At 39.9% G+C, this 24,047-nt stretch overlaps 1 protein-coding gene across 1 annotated transcript; it reads left to right on the top strand.

Annotated features, from left to right (window-relative positions):
* The first annotated feature begins 1,762 nt into the window (after positions 1–1,762).
* On the top strand, positions 1,763–23,021 carry DCLRE1A (DNA cross-link repair 1A). Its single transcript, XM_065408553.1, has 9 exons — positions 1,763–2,258; positions 3,624–5,240; positions 7,109–7,242; positions 8,903–9,021; positions 11,141–11,284; positions 12,236–12,381; positions 14,067–14,221; positions 21,858–21,999; positions 22,718–23,021. Exons 1-9 carry the CDS (start codon positions 1,763–1,765, stop codon positions 22,945–22,947), a joined length of 3,183 nt encoding a protein of 1,060 aa, XP_065264625.1. The 3' UTR covers positions 22,948–23,021.
* Positions 23,022–24,047: the final 1,026 nt, after the last annotated feature.

Raw genomic sequence — 24,047 nt, 5'->3', positions numbered from 1 at the left:
GGGGCGGCTGTTCCCGTAGAAGTGGGTCAGGCTGTGGGCGGAGGGGCTGTGCCCAGGGACACCAGACATCCCGCCATCAGGGGCTGAGGTGGATTAAGATTTATTGGGGCCCTGGGCACCAGGAACAGTTGGGTCCCCCACACCCTGGGGGCCCAGGGGGTGCCAGAACTGGGGGAGACCTAAGGGGGCCATTCCTGTCCACTTTTTAACATGGGCGTAGTAGCCTCAGGCAGGCACAGCGCCGTGGTGGCTTAGGTGCAGTTTGAGGGGGGGAGGCAACTCCCCCCCCCCCCCCAGTTGCAAGCCTCGGGCAAAAGGTGACAGGAGGAGCAGTAAAAAGAACAGGAGTACTTGTGGCACCCGAGCAGTGCCACCCGTGGTTGCTGCCTCAGGCACAAAGCCCAGACAGCAGCTGGTGTGGGCAGCCTGCCAGCGGGAGCCAGGCACTGGCACTCAGCGAGCCCAGGTGTGCAGTGGCCGCTGAGGCCAGGCTAGTAGCAGCAGGAGCCCTCCCTGCCTGTGACCTTTCCGGGGCTCTCCGCCTCCTCCTCCAAGGCCAGGCAGCGCCTCCTTTCCCTGCAGAGCTTGTCTACAGCCTCTGGGGTGGGGGCAGGAGGCCGTACCAGAGCCCCTGCCCCTGGGTCCCGCTGGCAACAGCATGCCCAGGGGGTGGGTACACAGGCCAAGGGCTGCTCTTGGGCACTCTGGCCCCTGCTCAGACAGGTGGAGGGTCCTGGGCTCCCTGGGTGGCTCTTACCACTGCCTGGCTCCAGCTTCTGGCCTGACCAGGAGGCGGGGCCTTGGAGGGAAGAGGATGAGCAGGGGGCAGGGCCACAGTTCCAGTGCCATGGCCTCCCCTTTCTACCCAGGTTCTGGTGCTCCTGTGGGGGGCCCCCAAATGGCTGAGGCCCTTGAGCCCGTGAGCCTGGGCGTTAATTCACCCCTGATTAGGGATTTACCTTATATATGCAATGATACACCCCATCCCCCCTCAGAAAAAGTAGTGTCCTGATTTTTCACACTTGCTATCTCATCATCCTAGGTGTTCCAGACCCCCAGCCTTGGCCCAGATGGGGGATGTCTCCTCCCACTGGGTCAGTTTTCAGCCCCTCCACTGATGTGCTGGCCGTCTGAGCCCAGAGGTGCCTTTGAGGCAGAAGACTACAAGTGTGACGTGTGAATGGACCAAAGGCAGGGCCTGATCCAAGTCCCCTTAAAGTCAATGGAAGATTTGCCGCTGACTGCAGCAAGAGTTGGATCTGCTCCATAAAGCCACTCAGTCTGTCACCTCATACTGCTTTTGTTCTGTGGTCAACCACATATTAAAATCTCATTTGTTTTCAAGCTCCCACCTTTCAGGCCCGCAAGGCCCTGGAAGGAATCTCTGTCAGATGTGGATTTGCAACCTCTAACATGGCTTTCCAGAGTCTGTGATTATCTACAGCGCTCCAGTGGAAGAACAGTAACTGCAGCAAATGGCTCCTTCTACAAATAAGTACACCTATGATCCACTTTGATTTGATTTAACAATAGCATTAAAGTATACAATCCTCCTCTGAGTTCTTTTAAAACTAGAGCTCGTGGCCTTTCAGACCCATCTGTGATGGCTATCCAGTTTGTGGCCCAATGTAACATTTCAAATGGAGTTCAAGTGCCTTTCAGCTTCAGGTCTAGGGAAATTAAAAAGGAAAAGCATTAAAAGAACAATCCCCAGACTTAGGAACATTGAAATACTATTGCGTAAAGCTGAGGAAAATATTTGATGTGTTGCTATTTTGCCATGTCTGAAAATGATGGGTTGGAAGAAGATATTTGGGAGTACAAATCCATTCGGAAACCAAAGTCAGTATATCAAAATAATAATTCAGTGAACATCTCTACATCTGTGCAGAAAGCAAATGATGGGAAGTGCAAATCAAAAGGAAGTGGAGGTAGGAATAATAGAAAAACATTTGAAAACAAGGACAAGTCCAAGAAAAGTGAACAGGAACCAAGACAGAAATGTATTCAACCACTTATAAACCCTGACCAGAACTTAAATCTATCTAAAGATGACCATATTGTGCAGTCCCAGGAAAGTGTAACTACACCAACAAAGCGAAGCAGGACTTGTAACAAAAAACAAACCACACCAAATGCAAGGCCAGTTTATGATGGATACTGCCCAAGTTGCCAGATGCCTTTCTCTTTACTGTTAGCCCAGACACCTCGGTGGCATGTTACTGAATGTTTGGACACTCAAGGATCCACTGAAAAAGGTAAGGCTCTGGTGAGGAGAAATAGCCCATTCAAATAGATTGTAAAGGTTATTCAAAGAAAGTTGCTTGAAATTTAGGTCAGATTTAGTAGTATAGAACCTCACATCAGTTTGGAATCTGAGAGAATGTATAGTATGGTTGGAATGACTATTACAATGTTGTTATTAATTGTTTATCAGCATTGTTTATCAGATCTGGGGCTGTCTGACCTCTTTTTCTGAAGCATTGATAAAGATTGAAGGTCCAATCTTAGAGGTGTTACACTCAACTCTCATTGGGTTGAAATAGGAGTTGAAGGTCTTGAGGGTACTGCTTGTTCAGCATCTCACAGGTTTGAGATCTAAACCACTGACACTTAGGTCTCAATCCATAATGAATTTTTTGCTTCCTTCTGCCACAGAGCCCCTCTTCTTGGGATGGGGAGGAACATTGGCCCATGCCGTTTGTCAGATTTTCCAGGATACTTACAAAATTTGGAAGCTGAAATCAAGATTTGAATGCTCGGTCTACCAAAGACTGGCGCTGATATATTTCAAACCTTAGTCTCAGGGCCTGTGTACTTTAGCAACCCTATATTGACTAGGTCTGCTGTGAGAACACAAGAGATCAGACTTATTTTAGTATGGGAGAGGAGTGGGAGCAAGGGAACTGGGACCCTCTGACATAGTTCTATGTGATGAGATCCAGTGCTTTCATGGGTCCATGGAGACCTTGTAAATCTTCCGGGAACCTAATCTGTGATTTTAATATCTCTTTTTGTTTGGAAAAACAGGAAGTACATAGCCAGGAAACTTTAACTTAAAGTAAAGACTGCCCCTTTTCTTATATCTTTTTCTTTTATTGAAGGGATGTTTAAAGTCACTGTTGTTTTATGAAAATGGAGCCCTTAGTTTTTCTATAGTTTTAACTGTAGGCAGATATACCTGTCACCTTACTTCCAGCTTTAAAGTAACAGCTGTAGAATCTTGCTGTTTGGCACTGATTTAGCCACTGATCCTAACATTCTCAAAAGGATTAGGTTAGTAAGACATGGACCTCAACATTCTGTGACAATGTTAAACAAAAAAAGAGAGACAGCTACTGACTATTTCATAACGTTGAACATAAAAACACTAATTCCTGTGAATAGTTTCAATAGCATTTTAAAAAGTTCATTGTATCCCAGCTGACAACTATGAGGTAGAATGTCAGGTTGATGTGATTCAGAATAGCTTAGGCCTGGCGCTGGCCTCAGACAACTCTATTTATAAGGTAAAGCTTTTAACAGTTATGCCATAACATTAATATAAAATCACTGTATTTGTTTGTGCTAAAAATGCCTTTTGACAAGATATCAAGAGTGTGTTATTCTGTTTATTTCCTTAGAGTGTCCTGATGGTCTACTGTGCACTTCCACCATTCCATCGCACTACAAGCGCTATACCCATTTCATACTTGCTACAAGCAGAGCAGGGGATTATTTTGTCAGCTCTTCAACATATAGCCCAGAGAGAAAGTTCACATGCTCTGATGCTACTAACTCAAGCTGTTTCTCAGGCCTTGTGGATGGAACCTCACAGCATGAGAAACTGACCAGGAATGTAAGAAATGCCTCAAATGAGGATCATACATTGGTGATACAGAGTTCAACACAAGCAAAATCTCCAAATGTAACCAATGTAAATACTGTGTCTTCCACAAACATTCTAAAGCCCCAACAGACTCTTCTACTTACACAGTCTGCAGATGATAATGGCCAGCTTGAGTCTTTGGATTTTCCATTTTCTCAAGGAAGCGAAGCTAGTGGAGATCTGGATAGTCAGAATGATTCTAATCAGTTAAAGCTGCTACTTCCAGAAGCTGACTTCAGTGACTGTGAAATTTCCTACTCTCCACTTAATACTGATGAGGAAAATGAAGAGGAAACAGAGGAGGAGGAGGAGAAGAAAGTAAAAAATTCACAAAAGAGATTATTTCACACCCAGAACTCTGAAGATGAGAGCACCAAAAAGAAGGAATCTAGCTGTATGTTGTTTACTAAATTGGATTGTTCTCCACTTCAGCAAGTACACAGGTATGGCTGCCTTAAGCTAGGTGGTTTCATAATACAAAATGAACCTTGTGAAGAATTGAATGGACTGAGTAGTTTAGATGGTTTTGTTAAGCCTGTTTCTCAGGAGCACATGAACAACATGTTCTCTAATTCAGGAAGTGATGCTAATCAGTTAAAACACCCACAAGAGGTACTGACTGCACAATCCTCTCTTTCCCTTAATTATGAGATAACTAAGAAGGAATTTGATTGGCCAACATTCAGTGCGTCTGTTTCTAATACAGGTAATTTGGAGCTAAAAGATTTTAATGCTTGCCATTTGGATTATGCAAACTTGGCTGTGGGTGATCCATCATTGTCCTTGAAAGTCGAAGAAGAAGGTGGTAGATCTTTTCTGTCAAGGCAAAGTGAAGTTTCAAAGGAACCTAGTAACTTCCTAATCAATAGAAATAAAATGACTACTAACACAAGTGGAACTACATTATACCAGAAGAGTTCACAGCCAGTAATAGAGGAAGAAGGAAGTCTTCCTAATACAGTAGCTGTACCCCTTCCCAGTATGATCTCTCAAACGCTGCCATCTGTTTCTGTTGCAAATATGAAAGCCAAATCTATTTCAGCCAAAGAACTGAAACAAATGGACATTGGTGTTTTCTTTGGGTTAAAACCCAAAGCAAAAGAAGAGAACAAAGGAAAGAAACATTTTGGTGAGGGAACACAAGCCTCAAGTCCTATAACTCCCAATGGAAAGAGGCCCAGACAACAAAAGAGAAAAGCTGAGGGATCTGTGGGGGACACAGATGCGGTCACAGAAAGTTCAAATAAAAATGGAATCTGTGTAGATACAACATCTGGTGTGAAGCGAAGTTGGAGAAAAAGATTTAGAGAATCATCTTCTACAGAAGAAGGAACAAAAAACAAAAAGTGTCCCTTTTATAAGAAGATATCAGGTGAGAAGTAATTGTGACTTTTAATTCTAATGGTTGAATTTAGAACTGTCTAGTGGATATAGCTTTTTTCTCATTTTAATACGAGGCTTTTTTATTGTTTCAATGTAAAAAACCTTTTAGGCCCCAGTCCTTCAAAGGGGGTCCACCCAAGTGGAAATCTTTAAAGTTAGTAGGGATCAGGGCCATAGACATTTACAAGATTACAGCGGCTCATTCTATGAGCGAGCAACAATGAAAGAAGGAAATAATTTTGTAAAAATATAATCTTTTAAAGATACTGCTAGAAAAATAAACTTTTTGACTTAAATTATGTTTTACAGGGCAGGTCGCCTAAGGGGGAGATTTTCAAAAGCATCTAAGGGATTTAGGAGCACCTTTGAAAGTGAGACTTATGCTCCTAAATCCTGTAGGTATCTTTTAAAATCTCTCAACTAATGTTTGCCTTGTCTAATTCATCACTTGTAACTTTTACATAACTTATTTTGAAGCCATAAGAAAGGTTGGCTAATAGCCATTTATAGAACAAAATGTTTGTCACTCTTGCAATTACTTTACCATAGACTAAGTACACTAATTGAGCTTCATTTTGTGTTTAAGGTATAGTATTACACTAGAATGATATTCTCCAATGTTAATTAGTAGCGTTCTTAAAAAATACTTTCTAAAGCTAAAGAAACAGCTCAGAATTTACCAAAATCTCCTCAAATAACTATCCGAAGTATAAGGAAGACTGATCAATAGTTTGAAAAGTTTTTAAACTTCACAGATTTCAGATCACCAACAGAGGATCATCTTAGTTGTGCTTTTTAATTCTGGAATCCTGGATAAAGATACAAGGAAGATGGGAGTTGGGGTAGTAAATGTAGTAAGCATATAGCCTACTGTCTGTGACCTTGATCCAGCAACCTGATGCATGCAGGTAGACCCTTAAACTTGTATGGAGCCCCATGATGTCAGTTAAGTCCTGCGGATCCTCTGCATGTACCAGTCTGGAGGATCGGGACCCATATCTACAATATAATTGTCAGTTTCCTTGGCTGCCTGTCTAGCTTTTGTTTTGAACCACATCGGTTGTATGCGAAATATTTCTGAATTTATTTTCTATAATTTTTCAAATAACTTGGAAATGTACTTTTCAAATGGATACATCTTAATGGGTTGAATGGCATGGGAGCAATTATATGAAATTTTTGGAATATATAATCAAATTTAAAGAAAATGTCTGCCAATAAATTTGATAGTTTTTTTACATTATTGATTTCTCATTTGCAGAGAATAGAAAAGACTCCTTACATCTGTTTTTATCATGAGAAATGATAACTCATTTAAATATATAATACCAAATCTATGATATATAACCATTAGCAGATAGAGATTTTTTTAAGAACCAGGTCAGTTGCCTGCTAATAGTAGTAACATTTAGCAAGAGTGTTATATGTATGGAACTGGCATGGTGCAGATTGGAAGTGAAATACATAGTCAGTGCTTTGGGAAGCTTGCACAGTGTAAGCACTTCAGAAATGCCATTTTGAATACAGATATATGTTTACTCAGTTTATCAGGTATAATTGAAATGTAGGATGGCAGATGAACAACAGGTATTTATTTGGGAGGAATATGTCGATGTTTGTATTTGAAGATTGTTTAGTTTGCTTAGTTATGACTTTAATCAGTGAAGCTATTTCTCTCCTTGCTGTTTGCATAATGCTCATGTCTGCAAGCTGCATTTGTTCTCACATACTCCTTTTTTGTTGAATTCACTATTTTAATGCATTTTCTACTTAAAAGAGAAGAAAATCTGACCTGTAACTGGCTGTAGCTACTCCATGCATATTAATTGACTTGCTCCTGTTGTATTTATGTTGTAGGAACTGGTTTTACAGTTGATGCATTTCAGTATGGAGAAATCGAAGGCTGCGTAGCCTATTTCCTCACTCATTTCCATTCTGATCATTATACTGGCCTAACAAAAAAATTTACATTTCCAATCTATTGTAATAAGGTAAGATTTCCTAGGGTTACTTGATAATTACCACATCAGTATGCAACTATGAATGAAAACCAAAAGAATACAGTGTTCAGATTCTATGGATATAGAACCAGAACCTCTGCTGTGGCTGAGGAGCATTTGGCATGGCTAATTTGGGTAAAAGAAGCATCAAGCCAGTATCCCAGAGGCTGCTGTAACTAGCACCAGTTGCTAACAACCCCAAAGAGCTGTTATAGTAGTGATGGATCAGACAGATGTAAGGAAGGCCTTATTAGATCCTCTTTCTTGAGCCAGCTGCAAGGAAGTACGTGAGGGGACTAGAGGTTCTCCCCCTACCCAGGAGTTTCTGTAACCCAGATATAGCAGATGTTATAAGAGGCTGAAGCACAGGCCAGTGTTGGAGCCATAATCTTTCATCATGCACACATTGTGCTCTGTGGCTTTGAGATCCTTCTAAATATTTACAATATAATCTAATAAAATTAAATAATATTTAGAAATTCCACAATGCTTATATCTTTAAAGAATCTTATGCACCATCCCTGTGATATAAACCAGTATAGATATTGGGATGTGGAGGCATACAGATTACTTTTCCTGCAAGCAGGCAGAAAGTCTGTTGTAGAGTCAAGAGTAGAACTTAGGGGTTTCTGGCTCCAAGTCTCAGGCTCTAAACACCAGAGATGCTACCTCTGTTTGTAATGGTCCTTGCCATAACTCTAGCCATACTGTGTGGTATTTATACTTGGGTTTTTACTTGATGGCACCATTGGAAAAATGACTTTTAAAAAATAAAACCTGAGCACAGAAAAAGTGAACTTTGTTCCCATTAATTGTTTTCCCCTGAAATATTTAGATGTTTTTCTTTGTCTTTCTACATTAATTATCAGGTAAAGCACATGGGGTTGATGTGGTCCTTTTGTTTGTTGTCTCAGGGTATGTCTACACTAGAAATGTAAGTCAACCTATATTAGGTCGACTTACAGCCACCACAGTAATTACTGCTGTGGTGCATGTCCACACTATTCTCCTTGGGTTGGTGGTGCGTGTCCTCACCAGGAGTGCTTCCACCGACCTAAGAAGGGCAGTGTGGCTGCTCCCTACAGGAAACCCGGCTGCCCCACAGGCTTGTGGGCTCCTGTTAGACTGCCCACCGCTTCTGTTCCCTGTTCCCCACTGGAAGCAGGGGAAGCCTCCTGGGGCTTCTTCCCTCCCTGCCAGGAGCTATGGGAAGCTGCCCAGGGCTTCTCGCCCCTGGGGAGCAGGGTCCATCTGCCCCAGCTTTTCGGTCCGCTCCCAACTGGGAGGTGGGCAGCCTTGTCAATTTCACATCTTGGCTCCCACCTGGGAGCAGGGTTGGAAGCTGCCAGGGTTTCTTGCCCTGGCTCCCAGCTGGGAGCAGGGTCCATTCTCCTACCCTGAAATTGACAAGACACCAGTGTAAGGGACACAGAGTCTACACAGATACTGTGTCGCCTTGACTACACCGACATAAGCCTTATGCCTCTGGAGGAGGTGGAGTTATGATGTCAATATAGTAGGGTACTTACATCGGCAGAAGGAAGGCTGTAGCGTAGACACTGACATAATTAGGTCAACATACACTGCCTTATGCCAACCTAACTATGTAGTGTAGACCAGCCCTCAGTACTAAACTCTTTCTCTTTTGCAGATAACTGGCAACTTGGTGAAGAGTAAACTTCGAGTGCAAGAACAGTATGTCCATACATTGCCAATGGATACAGAGTGTATAGTGAATGGAATCAAAGTGGTCCTGCTTGATGCCAATCAGTATGTATCTTTGCAGCTGAATTATATATATCATTTGCAAATAGTGAATGTCAAAGATAAATTACTGTTTAGAAATGGTTTATACCTTCATGATTTTTTGGCTTCAGTGGATCCGGAAGACTAAGGATAATTTTTTTAAAAGTGCTTAAGTGATTTAGGAGCATAAATGTTGTTTTCAAAAGTGAGTTAGGGACATAGGAGGGTAAATCTTGGTCCTGCTAGTGAAGGCAGGGGGCTGGACTCGATGACCTTTCAGGGTCCCTTCCAGTTCTATGAGATAGGTACAGCTCCATATATTTATTTTATAATCTCATTGAATGCCAATGAGACTTAGTCTTCTAAGTGCCAACGTTACTTTTAAGAATGGGAATTCGGCTCCTTTGAAAATTTTACCCTAAAAATACTTTGTGTATTTGTAATGAGCTCATCACCAAGATATCTAGATGCTAGTGATACAGAGTGCTTTAATTTTCACATTTCTTTACAGACATTAATCCTGATTGATACTTAGAACACCTCTCTGAAGTAGGTAAGAAAATAGAAGCACAGCAAGATTTAGGACTAGGGTTTCCAAAGTGGTCCAGATTCTGAGTGCTTCAGTTTTTAATGCTCAATGTGAGGCGCGCTGGGCCTTATTTTCAGAGATGTTCAGAACTTTACAGTTTGCTGATGACAATGGGAGCTTCAGATAGTGAAAATCAGGCCCACAGGGTCTCAAGCTGGATACAAAAATCATTTGACAGTTTGAAAATTCGGCTCTAAAAAGACCTGATCTTGTTCCCATTGAAACCTTTGGCAAAGCTTTTATTGAATTCAGTGGTGCAGGGCCAGACCTTAACTGCCCGAGGCCATGTAGACAGTCTTTGGTAATGTTAGGATTGGAATTCAGTAGCTCCTGGCTGATCATTTTGCCTCTTGGCACCTTATTTGTGTATTGGAATAAAAGTCCTCTCTTTTTAGTATATACATTTAAATGCAGAACTCTGTTACAGCTGGTTTGAATAATACTTATCTTAGGACTTGTTTATGGTTTGAGAGATAAGATTCCTTGCAAGTCCTTTGAAAACGCTTGCTGGGAATGAAAGAAGCCTTGCAGCTTATGTAATTTGGACATTTTTCCATTTTTCCTTCCCCCTTCATTTTAAAAGGAATATAAACTATAGGTATAAAGTTCAAGTTTTTGGAGCACTTACCATCTCTGTCTTCTAAGCTATGATCTATGGCCAGTGCTTCCTTTTTTTTTTTAAACTTCTGTATATGACTCATGTCCAAAATACTCCTATTTTGGCTGCCCAGTCTGAGTGTCTGCCCTGCAAAACAAACTAACTTTAGTGAGGAGCTGCACGAGGAGCAATGGACTCACTGCAATCCTAGCAAACAGGGAATGGTACCTACCCAACAATAAATTCTGGATGCAGGATAATGTTTAAAATCTGTAAAGAGAACTTACAAAGCAAATATTGCACCAACGCCCACAGCACTGAAGATGGCACCTACAATTATTCAATTTCTATTTTTCCTAAATCATAACAATGCCTCTTCTTTCCCCAGTCTGCCATTTCCAATTCATATTGGACCAGAGAGACTGATAAACATAAAAAGATGGGCCTGGGACATCATTTGCGCCACACGTGCTGAAAGACTGATCAACACAAGAGGCAGCCCATGCTTTATTAGTTGTTTTGTTTTCCCATTGTCCATCTAACCTAAAAATTGTAGCCTATTAATAGGACTTAAACAGGGGTTTATTTTTTTAGCTTCACTGGAATTGGAAGACGTATGAAACTTTGCACTTAAATAGCACTTCACAACTTCAAAATCCTGTGTAGATATTAATCTCCCAACAGCACTGTGGGCAGTTAATATCATCCACATTTTTCAGATGGGGAAACTGAGACACGTGAGAGGTGGTGGCTTGTTTATGGTCGCGAGACAAGTAGGTGGCATAGCTAGCATTAGAAAGCAGGAGTTTCTCGGTCTCGATCTGCCAATGCGTGTGGCTGATTATCTGTGATTTACCAGGCTTTATCTCCACTACTGCTTGAAAGCAGTGTAGTTTGTGTGGCAATGGATGCCACTTTGGAAGTAAGAATATGTTGTGTTGTTTTTATTCCCCTAGTTGTCCAGGTGCCACAATGATCCTTTTTTGCCTTCCCAATGGAACTGTCATGCTACACACTGGGGACTTCAGGGCAGATCCTTCTATGGAGCATTGTCCTCTTCTGATCAGTCGAAAGATTCACACCCTGTACTTGGATACTACGTAAGCTAGTATATCCTTCTTTCCCTGTCCCAACAACAACCGTGTGTCCAATAATAGTACTTTATATCTAAAAAAATTAATAATATGAGTGACATTGTGTTTTGGTACTCACTTAACTCAGATGAGTGGTATGTAAAGAAATAAGGTATTTGTTAAAAGGCCATTTACATAATGTCTGTTGACTTTATATAAATAGGGATATAATCATTATGTGTGGCATAAAGGTTTTTGCAGTATTCATTTGAGGTGGCCAAATTAATCATAAGTGGTATTCAATTGTGGGTGCCATTTGTCCCTGTAAAAGCAGAGGTTTATAAAATTGAAACTAGCTTTATACAGGTCAGGCCCTTAATGCAAGAAACAAACATTCAAACAACGAAAGGCTGCTAAATATTGGGGTCAGTTGTCCAATTTTTCGTTAGACCTTTCGTTGATTCATCCATATGAAACTGTTTTTCAATAGATAATGACTAATGCCCAGTTGCAATTCTTTTATTTTCTGACCCATATTCTATTACTGTGAATGAATAATGCCTTATATGACAACTATGTGCATGCCAAAAAATAAGACCTATGGATGTAATTAGTATGTGACACAAACATCCAGCTTTATAAAAATAGTACTCAAAAGAGGGAAAGATTTCAGTAGTCATAGTGTCAGATGAGTGAATATTGGCAGTGTTCTTAAATGTGCATATAGAAAAGAGTGTGCATAGTATAACTTAAAATGTATTTATTGAAAAAGATTAAAGTTTAATCTTTAAAAAATTACCATATGCCACCATGATTTTTAATAAGTAAATAATAAGTTGAATTGATATTGATGAATAATTTGGCTTTCTCTTCCTTATGTCATTGTTGTGTGCAGTTTCTGACAAAGTCTACTTATAAAGTAGGATGCCTCCTGTATTATGCTCTATTACATATTCATATCCAATTTCCATTTATTAGATACTGCAGTCCTGAATATACTTTTCCTTCTCAACAAGAGGTTATCCAGTTTGCTATCAACACTGCCTTTGAGACAGTAACTCTAAACCCACGTACATTGGTCGTCTGTGGAACCTATTCCATTGGAAAAGAAAAGGTCTTTCTAGGTGTGTGAATGGACATATCAAATCAAAATGAATATATTCATCTCTGAATGAATGTAAAATGAGCATTTCCTTAAAGTATGCATGAAGGTAGCTTAGGCTCAACATTTAGATTTTGTGGATAGCAAAAGAAAGTATGGCTGTCGATTAATCGCAGTTAAGTCTCACGATTAACTAAAAAAAATTAATTACGATTAATTGCACTGTTAAACAATAGAATACCAACTGGAATTTAGCAACTATTTTTGGATGTTTTTCTACATTTTCAAATATATTGACTTAAATTACAACACAGAATTCAAAGTGTACAGAGCTCACTTTATATTATTTTTATTACAAATATTTGCATTGTAAAAATGGTAAACAAAAGAAATAGTATTTTTCAGTTCACCTCATATAAGTACCATAATGCAATCTCTTTATAGTGTAAGTGCAACTTACAAATATAGATTCGCCCCCCCCCCCCAACTGCACTCAAAAACAAAACAATGTAAAACTTTACAGCCTACAAGTCCACTCAGTCCTACTTCTTGTCAACCAATCGCTAAGACAAACAAGTGTGTTTACATTTGTGGGAGATAATGCTGCCAGCTTCTCATTTACAACATCACCAGAAAGTGATTCTATTATTGTTTAACAGTGCAATTAATCGCGATCAATTTTTTTAATTGCTTGACAGCCCTAAAAGAAAGTACATTTTAAAATCTAATATTAATTTTTTAAAATGTCAATACGTTTTTAAAATTTCAACTAAAAACAAGTTTGATTGAAACATTCATCTGCCATGTTTGCAAACTTAACCAAACCATGTTGTGCCATTGCATAGAATGCACAAAGTGGCTCCACACAGAAAGTGAAACTAAGCAATCTAATTTATTTAACCATACCAAGTGAAGTGCCAATAGTTTACTTTAAAAAAAAAACAACAACCCAGCATCACTGGTGAGATTATAAAACTTGTTTTCAATTTTAATAATTTCAAGTGCTATTAGTAACACAGTGAAGGAAATGTAATTATTTTTAAACTTCAATTCTATTAACACTTGTTTCCAAGGGTGATATGTATTTCCCTGTAAAATGAAAGCAAGTCATACAAATGAACAATTTATTAAAAAATTTCCTAGCCATTAACTGCATCTTTCTGCTATTTTCTGTCTTTAAGGAAACCTGTTGTGCCCCAGGCTTAAATCAGCGCAGTGATTACCTGACTGTACTTTGTAGAGCAGACAGCCATGCAACATTCGTACTTTTAAAAAGATTTTCAAAGTCATTGGTACTAGAATTTCTCTCACTGAAATTCAGGCCATCATTAACATGGGTTGTTTGTCCCTTCTTCAGAACTGTACCAGGTTCTAGTGTCTTAAAAGAAATGTCAGTTTGCTCCCTTGAACATCAATATATTATTGAAGAGGTATGATTTGTAACCTATTAATATACTTTTACTACTCCTCTCCCTGCAAATAATTCTGAAGCTACAGTACAGCAATCAGTGTTTGCCAACAGTTATCACAGTTCTCCTCTATATATTTTAGAATATGAAATAGCTTTGTTGGCAAGCATGGATTTTTGTAATGGTGATCACTGAATCAGTGAGATGATCAGGAACATCTCAGAAACAACAATGGAAATCTTTGTTATTTGCAAACTGTCTCTTCATCATGTCTGAACTTTTCTCTTTCACCCTACAGCAATTGCTCAAGTTCTGGGCTCTAAAGTGAGCATGTCCCAAGATAAATACAAAACACTGCAGTGCTTAGAGTCAGCAGCTGTTAATTCCCTCATCACCATGGACTGGAACAATACTTTGCTTCACCTTCTTCCCATGATGCAAATTAATTTTAAGGTAAGTGTAGAAAATATCATCTGCACCTGTTGACTAACTTTAGCTTGGATGATATAACAGCAATAGGGTGTCTTTGGTGCTTTTTGCCACCTGTCAGATCATATTTATTTAGTGATGTTTTGACATATAGCAACACATTGAAAATGAGATGCAATTAAACATTAATAACAGGCTCCAAACATAATGCACAGAAAGTATAATTTCACTCTAATGTAGTGTTCATGGAACAAGATTAGATGAGACTTGTTCAAAGGCTTGCTGTTTGTGGCCTTTTTTGAAGTAGGTTTTATTTAATGATTGCAGCATCTCTCCTATTAACAATTAATATACTGTGACACTTAGTCCCTGGCTTCTTTTTTTCCATTAATTTGTGTGTTGTAAAAAAGGACTGAAGGGGTTTTCTTCCTCAAACTTCCTCTCTTTTGAGGCAGTTAATAAAGAGATATTGTCAACTTGACAACTAATCAAAATATTTTAATCTTGTGGGTTGTTGTTTGTTTGTTTTTTAAAAGTCATTTCAGCTATGACACATGCCCCTGGGTCCACTGCCAGTTTTTATGGCTTTACATTCACATTTCCTCATTTTAGACAGTTTTTCTTTCCTCTATTGCTGTGTGGAAGACCTGCACAAACCGCAGAAGGAAATGGACTATATGAGAAACAGTGAAACTGACACAAAATGTAGTTAAATGAACATCATGATCAAACTGAAGAAGAAATAAATTCCCAACTTTCAGTTGTAAGAATATTGGGTGATACTTGTAACAATAGTAAGTAAAAGGATTTTAGACAGATGTGTTTTATTTTTTGTTAAATTGACTTTTGCGTACAAGTTTTATACAAGGGAATCAAGTACCATCTGTTTTCCAAAGAGATATTCAAGTTCTATTGGGGGTAATTCATGAGTGTGTGTGAAAGATAAAAATTCATTCTGCTAAAGGTGCCAGATTGGTAATCTAGAGGATATTTTCTGTCCATAATACAGGTACAGTGGTTTAATGTCCTCTGCACTGCCCAGCCTATATACTTAGAGGGAATCTAATTTTCTTTGCCCATTAGTACTTAGCCTCTGTGCTAGCCTGCCAAGAATGGTACCTGTCTGGGAGCGGTGGGGGGGCGGGGGTTATGATATGATCTCAGAGGCTTCGTTTCAGAAGTATTCATAGAGGATGGAAGAGATAAACATGTTTTTATTTTAGTTTTATTTTAGTTTTTAAAAGAAGCTTCGTTCCCCTTCTTATTTAAAAGCTAGAATATTGACTCCCATAAAAAGCAGATTAAAGGTGAGTTTATAGGTCTGCATTGATTTTTATCAGAGCATATACGTTGAGGGAGAATGGGAGAATGGGAAAACCGTGCATTTTGGAAGTAGATTTGAAAGTGCAGATCAACAACAGGCAGTCAGCACAGACGGGGGGAGCTCTCTATTTGTTGTTTGCTCATTGAGATACATTGCACCCTTTAATTGTAGGAGAAGTTGGTAAATTCTACATTACGCCTTAATGTTAATGTACAGATAGTAAGTTATGTTGACTGAATCTCAGGGAATTTCTATGTCATGAAAGATGCATAGTGTATAGGCAAATATGTCTAGCCTTTAAATAGGGCAATACTGAAAAAGAAATAAAAACAGAACAATTGGACCATGTTTAAAGGTGATCTAAAACAGAGAGGAAGTGATGAGGATGCTAATCTGGGACTCTGGGGTCCTGGGTTCGGTGCCACAGACTGCCAATGTGACCTTGGGCAAGTCACTTAATCTCTCTGTGCCTCATTCTCTATCTGTAAAATGATGATACTGTTGTCTTACCTCATAGGGGTGTTGTACGAATAAATACATTAAGACTGTGAGGTGTTCATACTCCAGTGATGGGGGCCATATAAGTGACTTAGGTAGATAGATAGATAGATAGATAGATAGATAGAAACATATGTAGTGCCATAAGTCAGAGGTTCTCAACCGGGGATCCGTGGCCCTTTGGGGGGATGTGAGCAGGTTTCAGGGGTTCAGCCAAAGTAAACTAGAGAGCAGGGACGGCATTAGGGTCACTGGGGCCCAGGGCAGAAAGCCGAAGTCTGAGCCCCACCACCCAGGGCTGAAGCTGAAGCCCGAACCCCCTGTGGCGTGGGGTGCTGGGCAATTGTCCTGTTTATTGCCCCCCAATGGCGGCCCTGGCTCAGAAAAACAGTTGTTGTGGCACAGGTGGGCCATGGAGTTTTTATTGCACGTTGGGGGCTCTTCAGAAAGCGAAAGGTTGAGAGCCCCTGCCATAAGTTACACTGTGGGGTGGAGGGGAAAGGCCAGGGCTGTACAGGAAAGACAACCAACCAGAAAACGTAAGAAAAAACATTTGGAGGGAGAATCTTTTTATCTTTCATCATCCTTTTTAGATGCTCTTCCTGCTAAAATCCCATCCTTCTGTCCCTTTAGTACGTAAGTTACAGACATGTCATTTTACCATTTCTGTCACCTCAGTGTGGCCTCCAGTTACCATTATGAGGATTACTTTTCCCCCCAAACAAAAGAACCATCTAGATCTGCCAATGTGATAAGCTTTCAGTGAAGCCAGTAGCTGGAGTCGGAGTGTCTGGGTGCCAGTGATGTCGTTAAGATGTATGGAGATCACAAACTCAGTTGAACAGGCGTTAAATGCTTAAGGATGAGCCCATGTAGCATTAACCTGGTGTCTGTTTAGTAAATGTGTGAAACTCAAAAGAATAATATTATAAACAATAAATCAGCTGGTATCTCATAGTCTGTTGTTTGGATTAAGGAATAATAAATAATGTCATTTTTATATACAGTATACATTTGTTTACCCAGGTGGTTCTTCCTCTTTTATTTTTTCATGCTCAGCTGAGCAACCTTTGTCCTGAATTGCAGACTCGTTACCTGGGAAATCTGGCTACTTGTATACCCTCATTACTGTCATTTTACAGTCATGTAAAATAAATAGAAACATATGTATACCACACCGGCATTTTAATCGGTTTTATCCTTGAACCCGCACTGTGAGTTATAGAAATATTATCCCAATTTTACATATGGGGAACTGAGAAACAGTTGATTTGCCTAAGGTCACACAGGAATTCCCAGTCCAGTCCAATGCCCTATCCACTAGTCCATCCTAGCCCTATATCAGGATTTCTGGGTGTGCCCCACATCTTGTTTTGATATGCATTTTTTTCAGTCCCGAGCCCTATTTAGGGACCAGTCCTGATATTGTTACTCAGCCCCATTGATTTCTGATAACTAAAGCTTTGTGCTAGCTAAGAAACCTACAAAGCCTCTGAAGTCACTAGGGAAATTGTCTTAGTCAGGAGCTCAGGTTCAGCATTTAATTTATGTTTTGAATCCATCTGTGATCTCAAACATCAGCTGGCTTTTAAGAGATGCATATCACTATTATTATTTCTTCTGTATTGCAGCAGTGCCTAGAAGCCCCAGTTATGTACCAGGGCCCCATTGTGCTAGGCACTGTACAAACGCAGAACAAAAAGACTGTCCTGGCTGCAAAGAGGTTACAGTCTTGTCAGTTTTAAGGATTGTGCTGCAGTTCTTCTCACTTGGACGGTTAATGCCTCCCCAATAACCTGCTTCCAGGTAAAGAACTGAAAAAGAAGCTCTAAGAATTAAACAGGTTTTCCATGATTGAAGGTTAGTGTAAGGTGATAGATCATGATAAAACTGTGCAATTTTGAAGAACACTTTCGTGTTTCCACAGCTGGAGGTTCCCTGGATCAAATCCGGATGGCTTTGGCTTTTATTTCCACTCAGTCAAGTCAGATTTTGCCTCTTCTCAAACTGAATATTTTAAAACTTGCCTGGTACAAAGTTATCCATGAGATGGTACTCAGAGTGGGGTAACAAAAATGAGCTCAGTGTTATGAAAGAGTCTTGCATTCACTGACTTCCTTCTTCACTCACAGGTCTTCTGTAGTGATCAGAGTAGGCACATTCACTTCCTTCCAAAATGCCAGCCTCCCAGTAAAATTCCACAGATTTATTAGGAAACATACTTTCTTTTAAATATAATTGTAGGGATAACTGATATTTCTTTTTGATAAATATTCTGATACTTTGTAGCTGCACTGTGCAAGTCATACACACTCATGCGCTCTTCACTTCATTCCTCACAGCCCCTTTTTCTAACCTCAAATTGCTCCCTAGCGTTTTTGCTTTCTCTTGTATATCTTACTTTTTATTCACTCTCCCTGATTCCCAAACTAAAGAATCGGAAGTGTGTGTAAGTTGTGCCTTTTTTTTTTTTTAAACACTTTTGTACATCTGCTTAATTCCAGATTTCAATTTATTTGGCCTCTGCGCCTTCTTCCCATATTGATTTCCAAGAGCATAATCAAAACAGGTTCTTTTTTTTTCATTTTGGAAAAAGCTACTTAATTATTTGCCAGTATGTAGTTTAGCTCTCCATGTATGGTTTATAGGTGCTACGTTGATTCAGCAGAGAACCTTACTCATCTAAAGACACTTGGCTAATCATAAAAAACCACAGAAATCCCTCTCCCTTTTTCCTAAACAGTGACCAGAGTTTAAAGATTGTTTTAATATCAGTATCTTCAGCCTAGACCTGAAGCAGACAAATATCACTACTCTAAGGTTCTGTACTAGTTATGATTATGACCTAATAATAACAGGTCAAGTAGCAGGCTGGGCACTAGAAATTTCAGTGGCAGGGCTAAGGATCAAAGTAGACTTCTGTGGCTCCAGTGCAACCCAAACAGGTTCCTGCCATACGCCCTTCCTTGGGCTCCACGCTTGTCAGCTAAGTTCTGTGCCGTGCAGAGGGTGTGTATCCCTCTCCCTACCTGGGTTCATTCTTCTTTGTACAGCAGATCTGCACTAATGACCATTACAGCATTGAAGGTGGGGGCTGTAATTGCCCCAGTAGAGTGTATATATAACTTTTTATCTACAAAGCTTTACATACATTGAATAATAGTTCTCACAAAAAAACCCAAGCTAGACCAGGAAGGGCAAGTCACATTGCATCAAAGAGTGTACCAAAGAAACAAACCCAAACCTGGGAAGCAAGCACACCCTTTTTGCCCTATAAATAGCATCCCTGCTTGTTATCCAAGTCAAAGAGCAGAATTCAAATCAATATTCTCTATTTGTAGTTGTTACAGTTACGACGGCTTTCAGCATGGTACTGGGTGAGTGTGGTCAAATATTAACTAGTAATTTTGCAGCATTTTCTTGAGACCAGTAAAGGAATCAAAGTTAGATATTAAAATAAAACTATTTACAGACATTATATCAAGTGGAGGCAAGATGCAGGGCTACAGGTTCACATTCTGGATGTCCTTTTTCCAAATCCTTTACTGTGCAAAGCTTTGTTTTTGAAAGCAAAGGAAGAATAAAATAGATTAATTGCGCCAGTAATGCAAATGGATTTGCTGTGTGAAAAGAAAGGGCAAACGGATAATTCAGAGAGACTGGTTACTTCAATGGAATGCTTGTTTGACTACAAAAAAATGCTGGGATCATTTAAATACTGATGAATATCTGCTCTTGAATAAGCAAGCTGCATGGAAGTGTTGTCGGGGCTGATTGTAAACTAACCATTTAATCATGTTTGAGCCTTCTCATACCCTATGGGATCCATTTGCACATAGTGCTGCTGACTTCAGCAAAATAGTAGATAACTGGCTGTCATGGTGATTGAAGGAGGTTGATTGAGGAATGAATTATATTTTCCATTTTAAAAGGATGAAGGTTTTGGAGCAATATTGACTGAAGGTCTGAGGAATTTTTTAAAAGCGTATGAATATGTTTCTTGTTTAACTCTTTATGAAGAAGCTCTGAAGTTCGCCATGTTCTTGTAGGAAGGAAGCCTTTCCCCCCCCCCTAAAAATATTAACATTAAAAGAATTCCCCTTGCATCACAAACATCTGTTTGTAACAGTGAAATCATGAGACCTTTTCCATTTAAATTCATAGTGGAAGAATTTCAAAGAGCACAAGCTTTTCAGGGCAAGGACTGTGTCTTTGTATGTATTCTATCCATGACTTACCACAATGGAGTGCAACTGTAATATACAGGCATTAGGGTGGGATTTTCAGAAGAGTCTAAGGATACTACACGACAGTTAAAAACCCACAGCTGCTCTCTACCAGCTGCCTCAGGCTCATGGACTCGGGCTAAGGGGCTGTTTAATTACAGGGTAGACGTTTGGGCTGGAGCCCAGGCTCTAGGACCCGGCGAGGTAGGAAGATCCAAGCCCAAACATCTACAACACAATTAAACAGCCCCGTAGCCCAAGCCCCATGAGCCTGAGTTAGCTAGCACAGGCCGGCCGTGGGTCTTATTGCAGTGTAGACGTAACCTACGTGATTTAGAAGCACATTTGACTTTCAATCAGACTGAAAATCCCACCCTTAAAAATTAACAGTATGTACCCGATTAATAAACGCATAACAAAATCTGAGAGCAGGCTAATCTCATAATTGTTCTACTGAATTTTAGTTCATCTCTACTGGAACTGCATGTACTGTCCTTGGTTTTTATTAAGACAGGAGGGGCAAGTATAATGCATGTGTATTAATCTTATGAAGAGTTGCAGTAAGAAATGTCAGTCTCTTTACAAATGAATCATGATGGGCAGATATAGTCCTTTTAGGCTTCTGATTGCCATCTTAATGAAACCTAACCTTTTCCACTGTACTAGGTAAATGGAGTCTTTGAAGAATGGCCATAGCTCCCATTACTGAATAAAGAGTGTACTTATTTATTTATGGTCCTTTACTTTCAAATGTGCCTGTCTTGGTAGTTCTGAATATTGCTATCGAGTTTCTACTGGCACCATGGTGCTGCTGGTGAGAGCATTTCACTTCCCTTTCCCCAAACTCTGCAGCATCTGCAGGTTCAGTTATTCTCTTTTCTTTTAAGCAGTCATTCTTTATCTTGTGTTCTTCTTCCTGCTCCTGGCTTGTTGTTAACTGTTCTGAAATCTAAAATCTTGTAGGGCTTTCAAATGGACAAGGTGGATATCTATAGTACACATGTGAAACTGATTCCTATTTCTGACTTCTCTTTATGCCAATGTAGGATTGAAGATTCCTTACACTTCTTCCTCTCCCTCTCTGACCCTTATTCTTTTGCTATCCCATAAACAAAATTGAAGGCTGCCTCACGCAAATTATGAGACTTTCAGGTCAGATCTTTGGAGTCAGTTGAGTTAAAAGACGAGAAACTGTTTCCTCAGGTCATGTTCAGTTTGGTTTTTGGAAGCATGGTCTAGTGATCTAAGCAAGGGAGGCTCGATACATATCACAGGAAGTGACTTGCTGTGTTGTTTTATGTGGGTCACTTACTCTCTCTGAGCATCAGAGTTCCCATCGGTAACACAGAGCTAATAGTATTTGTTTGCATTTGTAGAGCATTTTGAGGTCCTTAGCTGAAAGGTGCTATTTAAGTATTAAGTATTGATCATAACTGCTTTCTAGCCAGCTGGCATTTAAAACAAAAAAAGGGAAAGTGCCCATTAAAATGTTGTACAAAAATATAGTTTAATCTCCAATGTCCCCCTCTCCAAACCCCAAAACCTTTTAGACGATTGGATCATTGTGGTGGTGTTTAATAGTCTTCATGAATGTGCTGTTTTTTATTAACAGGGCTTGCAGAACCACTTAAACAAGTTCTCAGAGAAGTTTGACCAAGTTCTGGCTTTCAGGCCCACTGGATGGACGTACTCCGATTCATGTCACGCTCTGGCAGATATCAAACCTCAGACCAGGGGAAAGATCACCATATATGGTACATGCACTATAAATGGCTCAGTACATTTAGTTCTGTGTGGATTGTTTGCATACATTTTATTCTAGCACCTCTTACTGTTCATCATATTATCCACTTATTGGTTTCACTTCTGCTAAGAAGCTGAGCAGATAAATGTCTCCAGCATAAGTCTTAAGAATTGACCAGTCTGGAACACTGTAAATGCAGATTTTAAATACTGTTTCCTCTAATGCCCCTCTCTCAAAAAAAGAGTTTGATCTAATGGCTTTAAGACAGACACAGACTCCATGGGTAAAACGCTATTCCCATTTAACTCAATAGGAGTTTTGCCAGGGATTTCAACAGAGCCAGGATTTCACTCCATATATGGTTTCATGTGAAAGACCCTGTGCCTGCTGCAGCGCTTCTGTAGGTACCAGCCTGTTTCCTCTGTTCTTATTGGTGCAGTCTCTGGCAAACAATTTATGGATGGAGTTAAATCTCCTAGAAAATCTCTCCTCTTGTCACTCCACAAAGTAGCTGGAGTCACCGAATTTGCACTAATGATTGACACTGTAGATCGATCCTAGTTAATCCTTCCAATAATGAAGTCTGGATTTTTACTTGATCCTTGGAGTAAAGTTTAAATCTCCATTTAATTAAAATATTCTTTTTAAGTATTTCTTTGTTTCTTGCAAAAATAGTTTTAGTCAGCTAAGCAGACTGCCTGAGGTACCTTTGCATTGTTTTGCTACAGGGATTCCTTACAGTGAACACAGCAGTTACCTAGAAATGAAACGATTTGTCCAGTGGCTCAAGCCACAGAAAATCATCCCCACTGTAAATGTTGGTGACTGGAGAGCCAGAAACATGATGGAGAAGCATTTTAGAGACTGGAAAATGGAGCCTACTCAGCAGAGGGAAGAATGTACGTTCCAAAGGACGTGTGCTGGGGGAGGGATTGAACTACCCAGGACTTTTATCTAGCCTTCCTTTTTCTATGAAGCCTCTTTGAGAAGAAACAAGCTGCCATTCTCCTGCAAGAGAGAGTATGGTCATATTCTCCCCCAAGTGAGCCTAACTTTCCTATGTAACCATTAGCCTATTTTCTCCTAGCTTACACTTTCAAAAAAACTGCAAATGTGTCTTACACTGAATAATTTTCCAAAATAACCTGAATTTGCTTTCCACCAAACTATCCAGTAAAACACTTAAGGACTTTCATAAGTTTAAGCACCTGAATAGTCCCATTGACTTCACTGGGACTGCTCAGATGCTTAAAGTTCGGCACATGCTGAAGTGCTGGATAACAGCCTAAGTTTCACTCCTCTTTGCCATCTTTTACTTGCATGATATGACTTTAGGATGTTGCAGAGCTCAAGGAAAGAAACTGAACCATGATTATTACCAGTGTGTCAGAATTATACACTCTTTCTGATATCCGTCTAATGTCCAGATGTATGACACTGGCCTTTAAAATGGGGAACAGACCACCCCATTTTACTAAAGGTACAAGAGGACATTTGAATTAAGGTGGTATTAATTCATTTAAAAGGAGGTGGAGTTTTCTGTCATTTCAGTACCAAATCAAGCGTTTCTGAGAAATGACTGAGGGGATGACATCAGTTTATGTGGCACAGTGTAAATTCTGAGAGCAGGTTGTTGCATTGGGAGGGAGAGCTAAGGGGTTGTAACACTAATGTTTTCACATATCTGCAAACTTTACACCGTATCAGAGGACCAGTTTGGGCTGCTACAGTATTGTGCAATTAGGCACTTTGTAGAATAATGAATGTTTATAAAGATACTCCCATCCTTGTGTATTTTTAACGTTCAGTATATGTAAATTTTTATAAAGCTATTTTAAATAAAGACTAAATTAAGCCTGTTGTTTTTTCTTCAGATAAAGGCCTTCACAATTAAGAGGAAGGGAATGTGAGTACATGTTGCAAGGCCAGCCTAACGAGCTGTCAAGGCTGTATCCCCACTTTGAACTTTAGGGTACAAGTGTGGGGGCCTGCATGAGGACTTCTAAGATTAATTACCAGCTTAGTTCTGGTCCGCTGCCACCATTCCCTTCCCTGGGA

This window comes from Emys orbicularis, chromosome 7 (assembly GCF_028017835.1).
Source record: "Emys orbicularis isolate rEmyOrb1 chromosome 7, rEmyOrb1.hap1, whole genome shotgun sequence".
NCBI classification, from domain to species: Eukaryota; Metazoa; Chordata; order Testudines; family Emydidae; genus Emys; species Emys orbicularis.
Note: the sequence above shows the minus strand (reverse complement) of the source record. Positions and strands in the feature narration are given on the sequence as shown.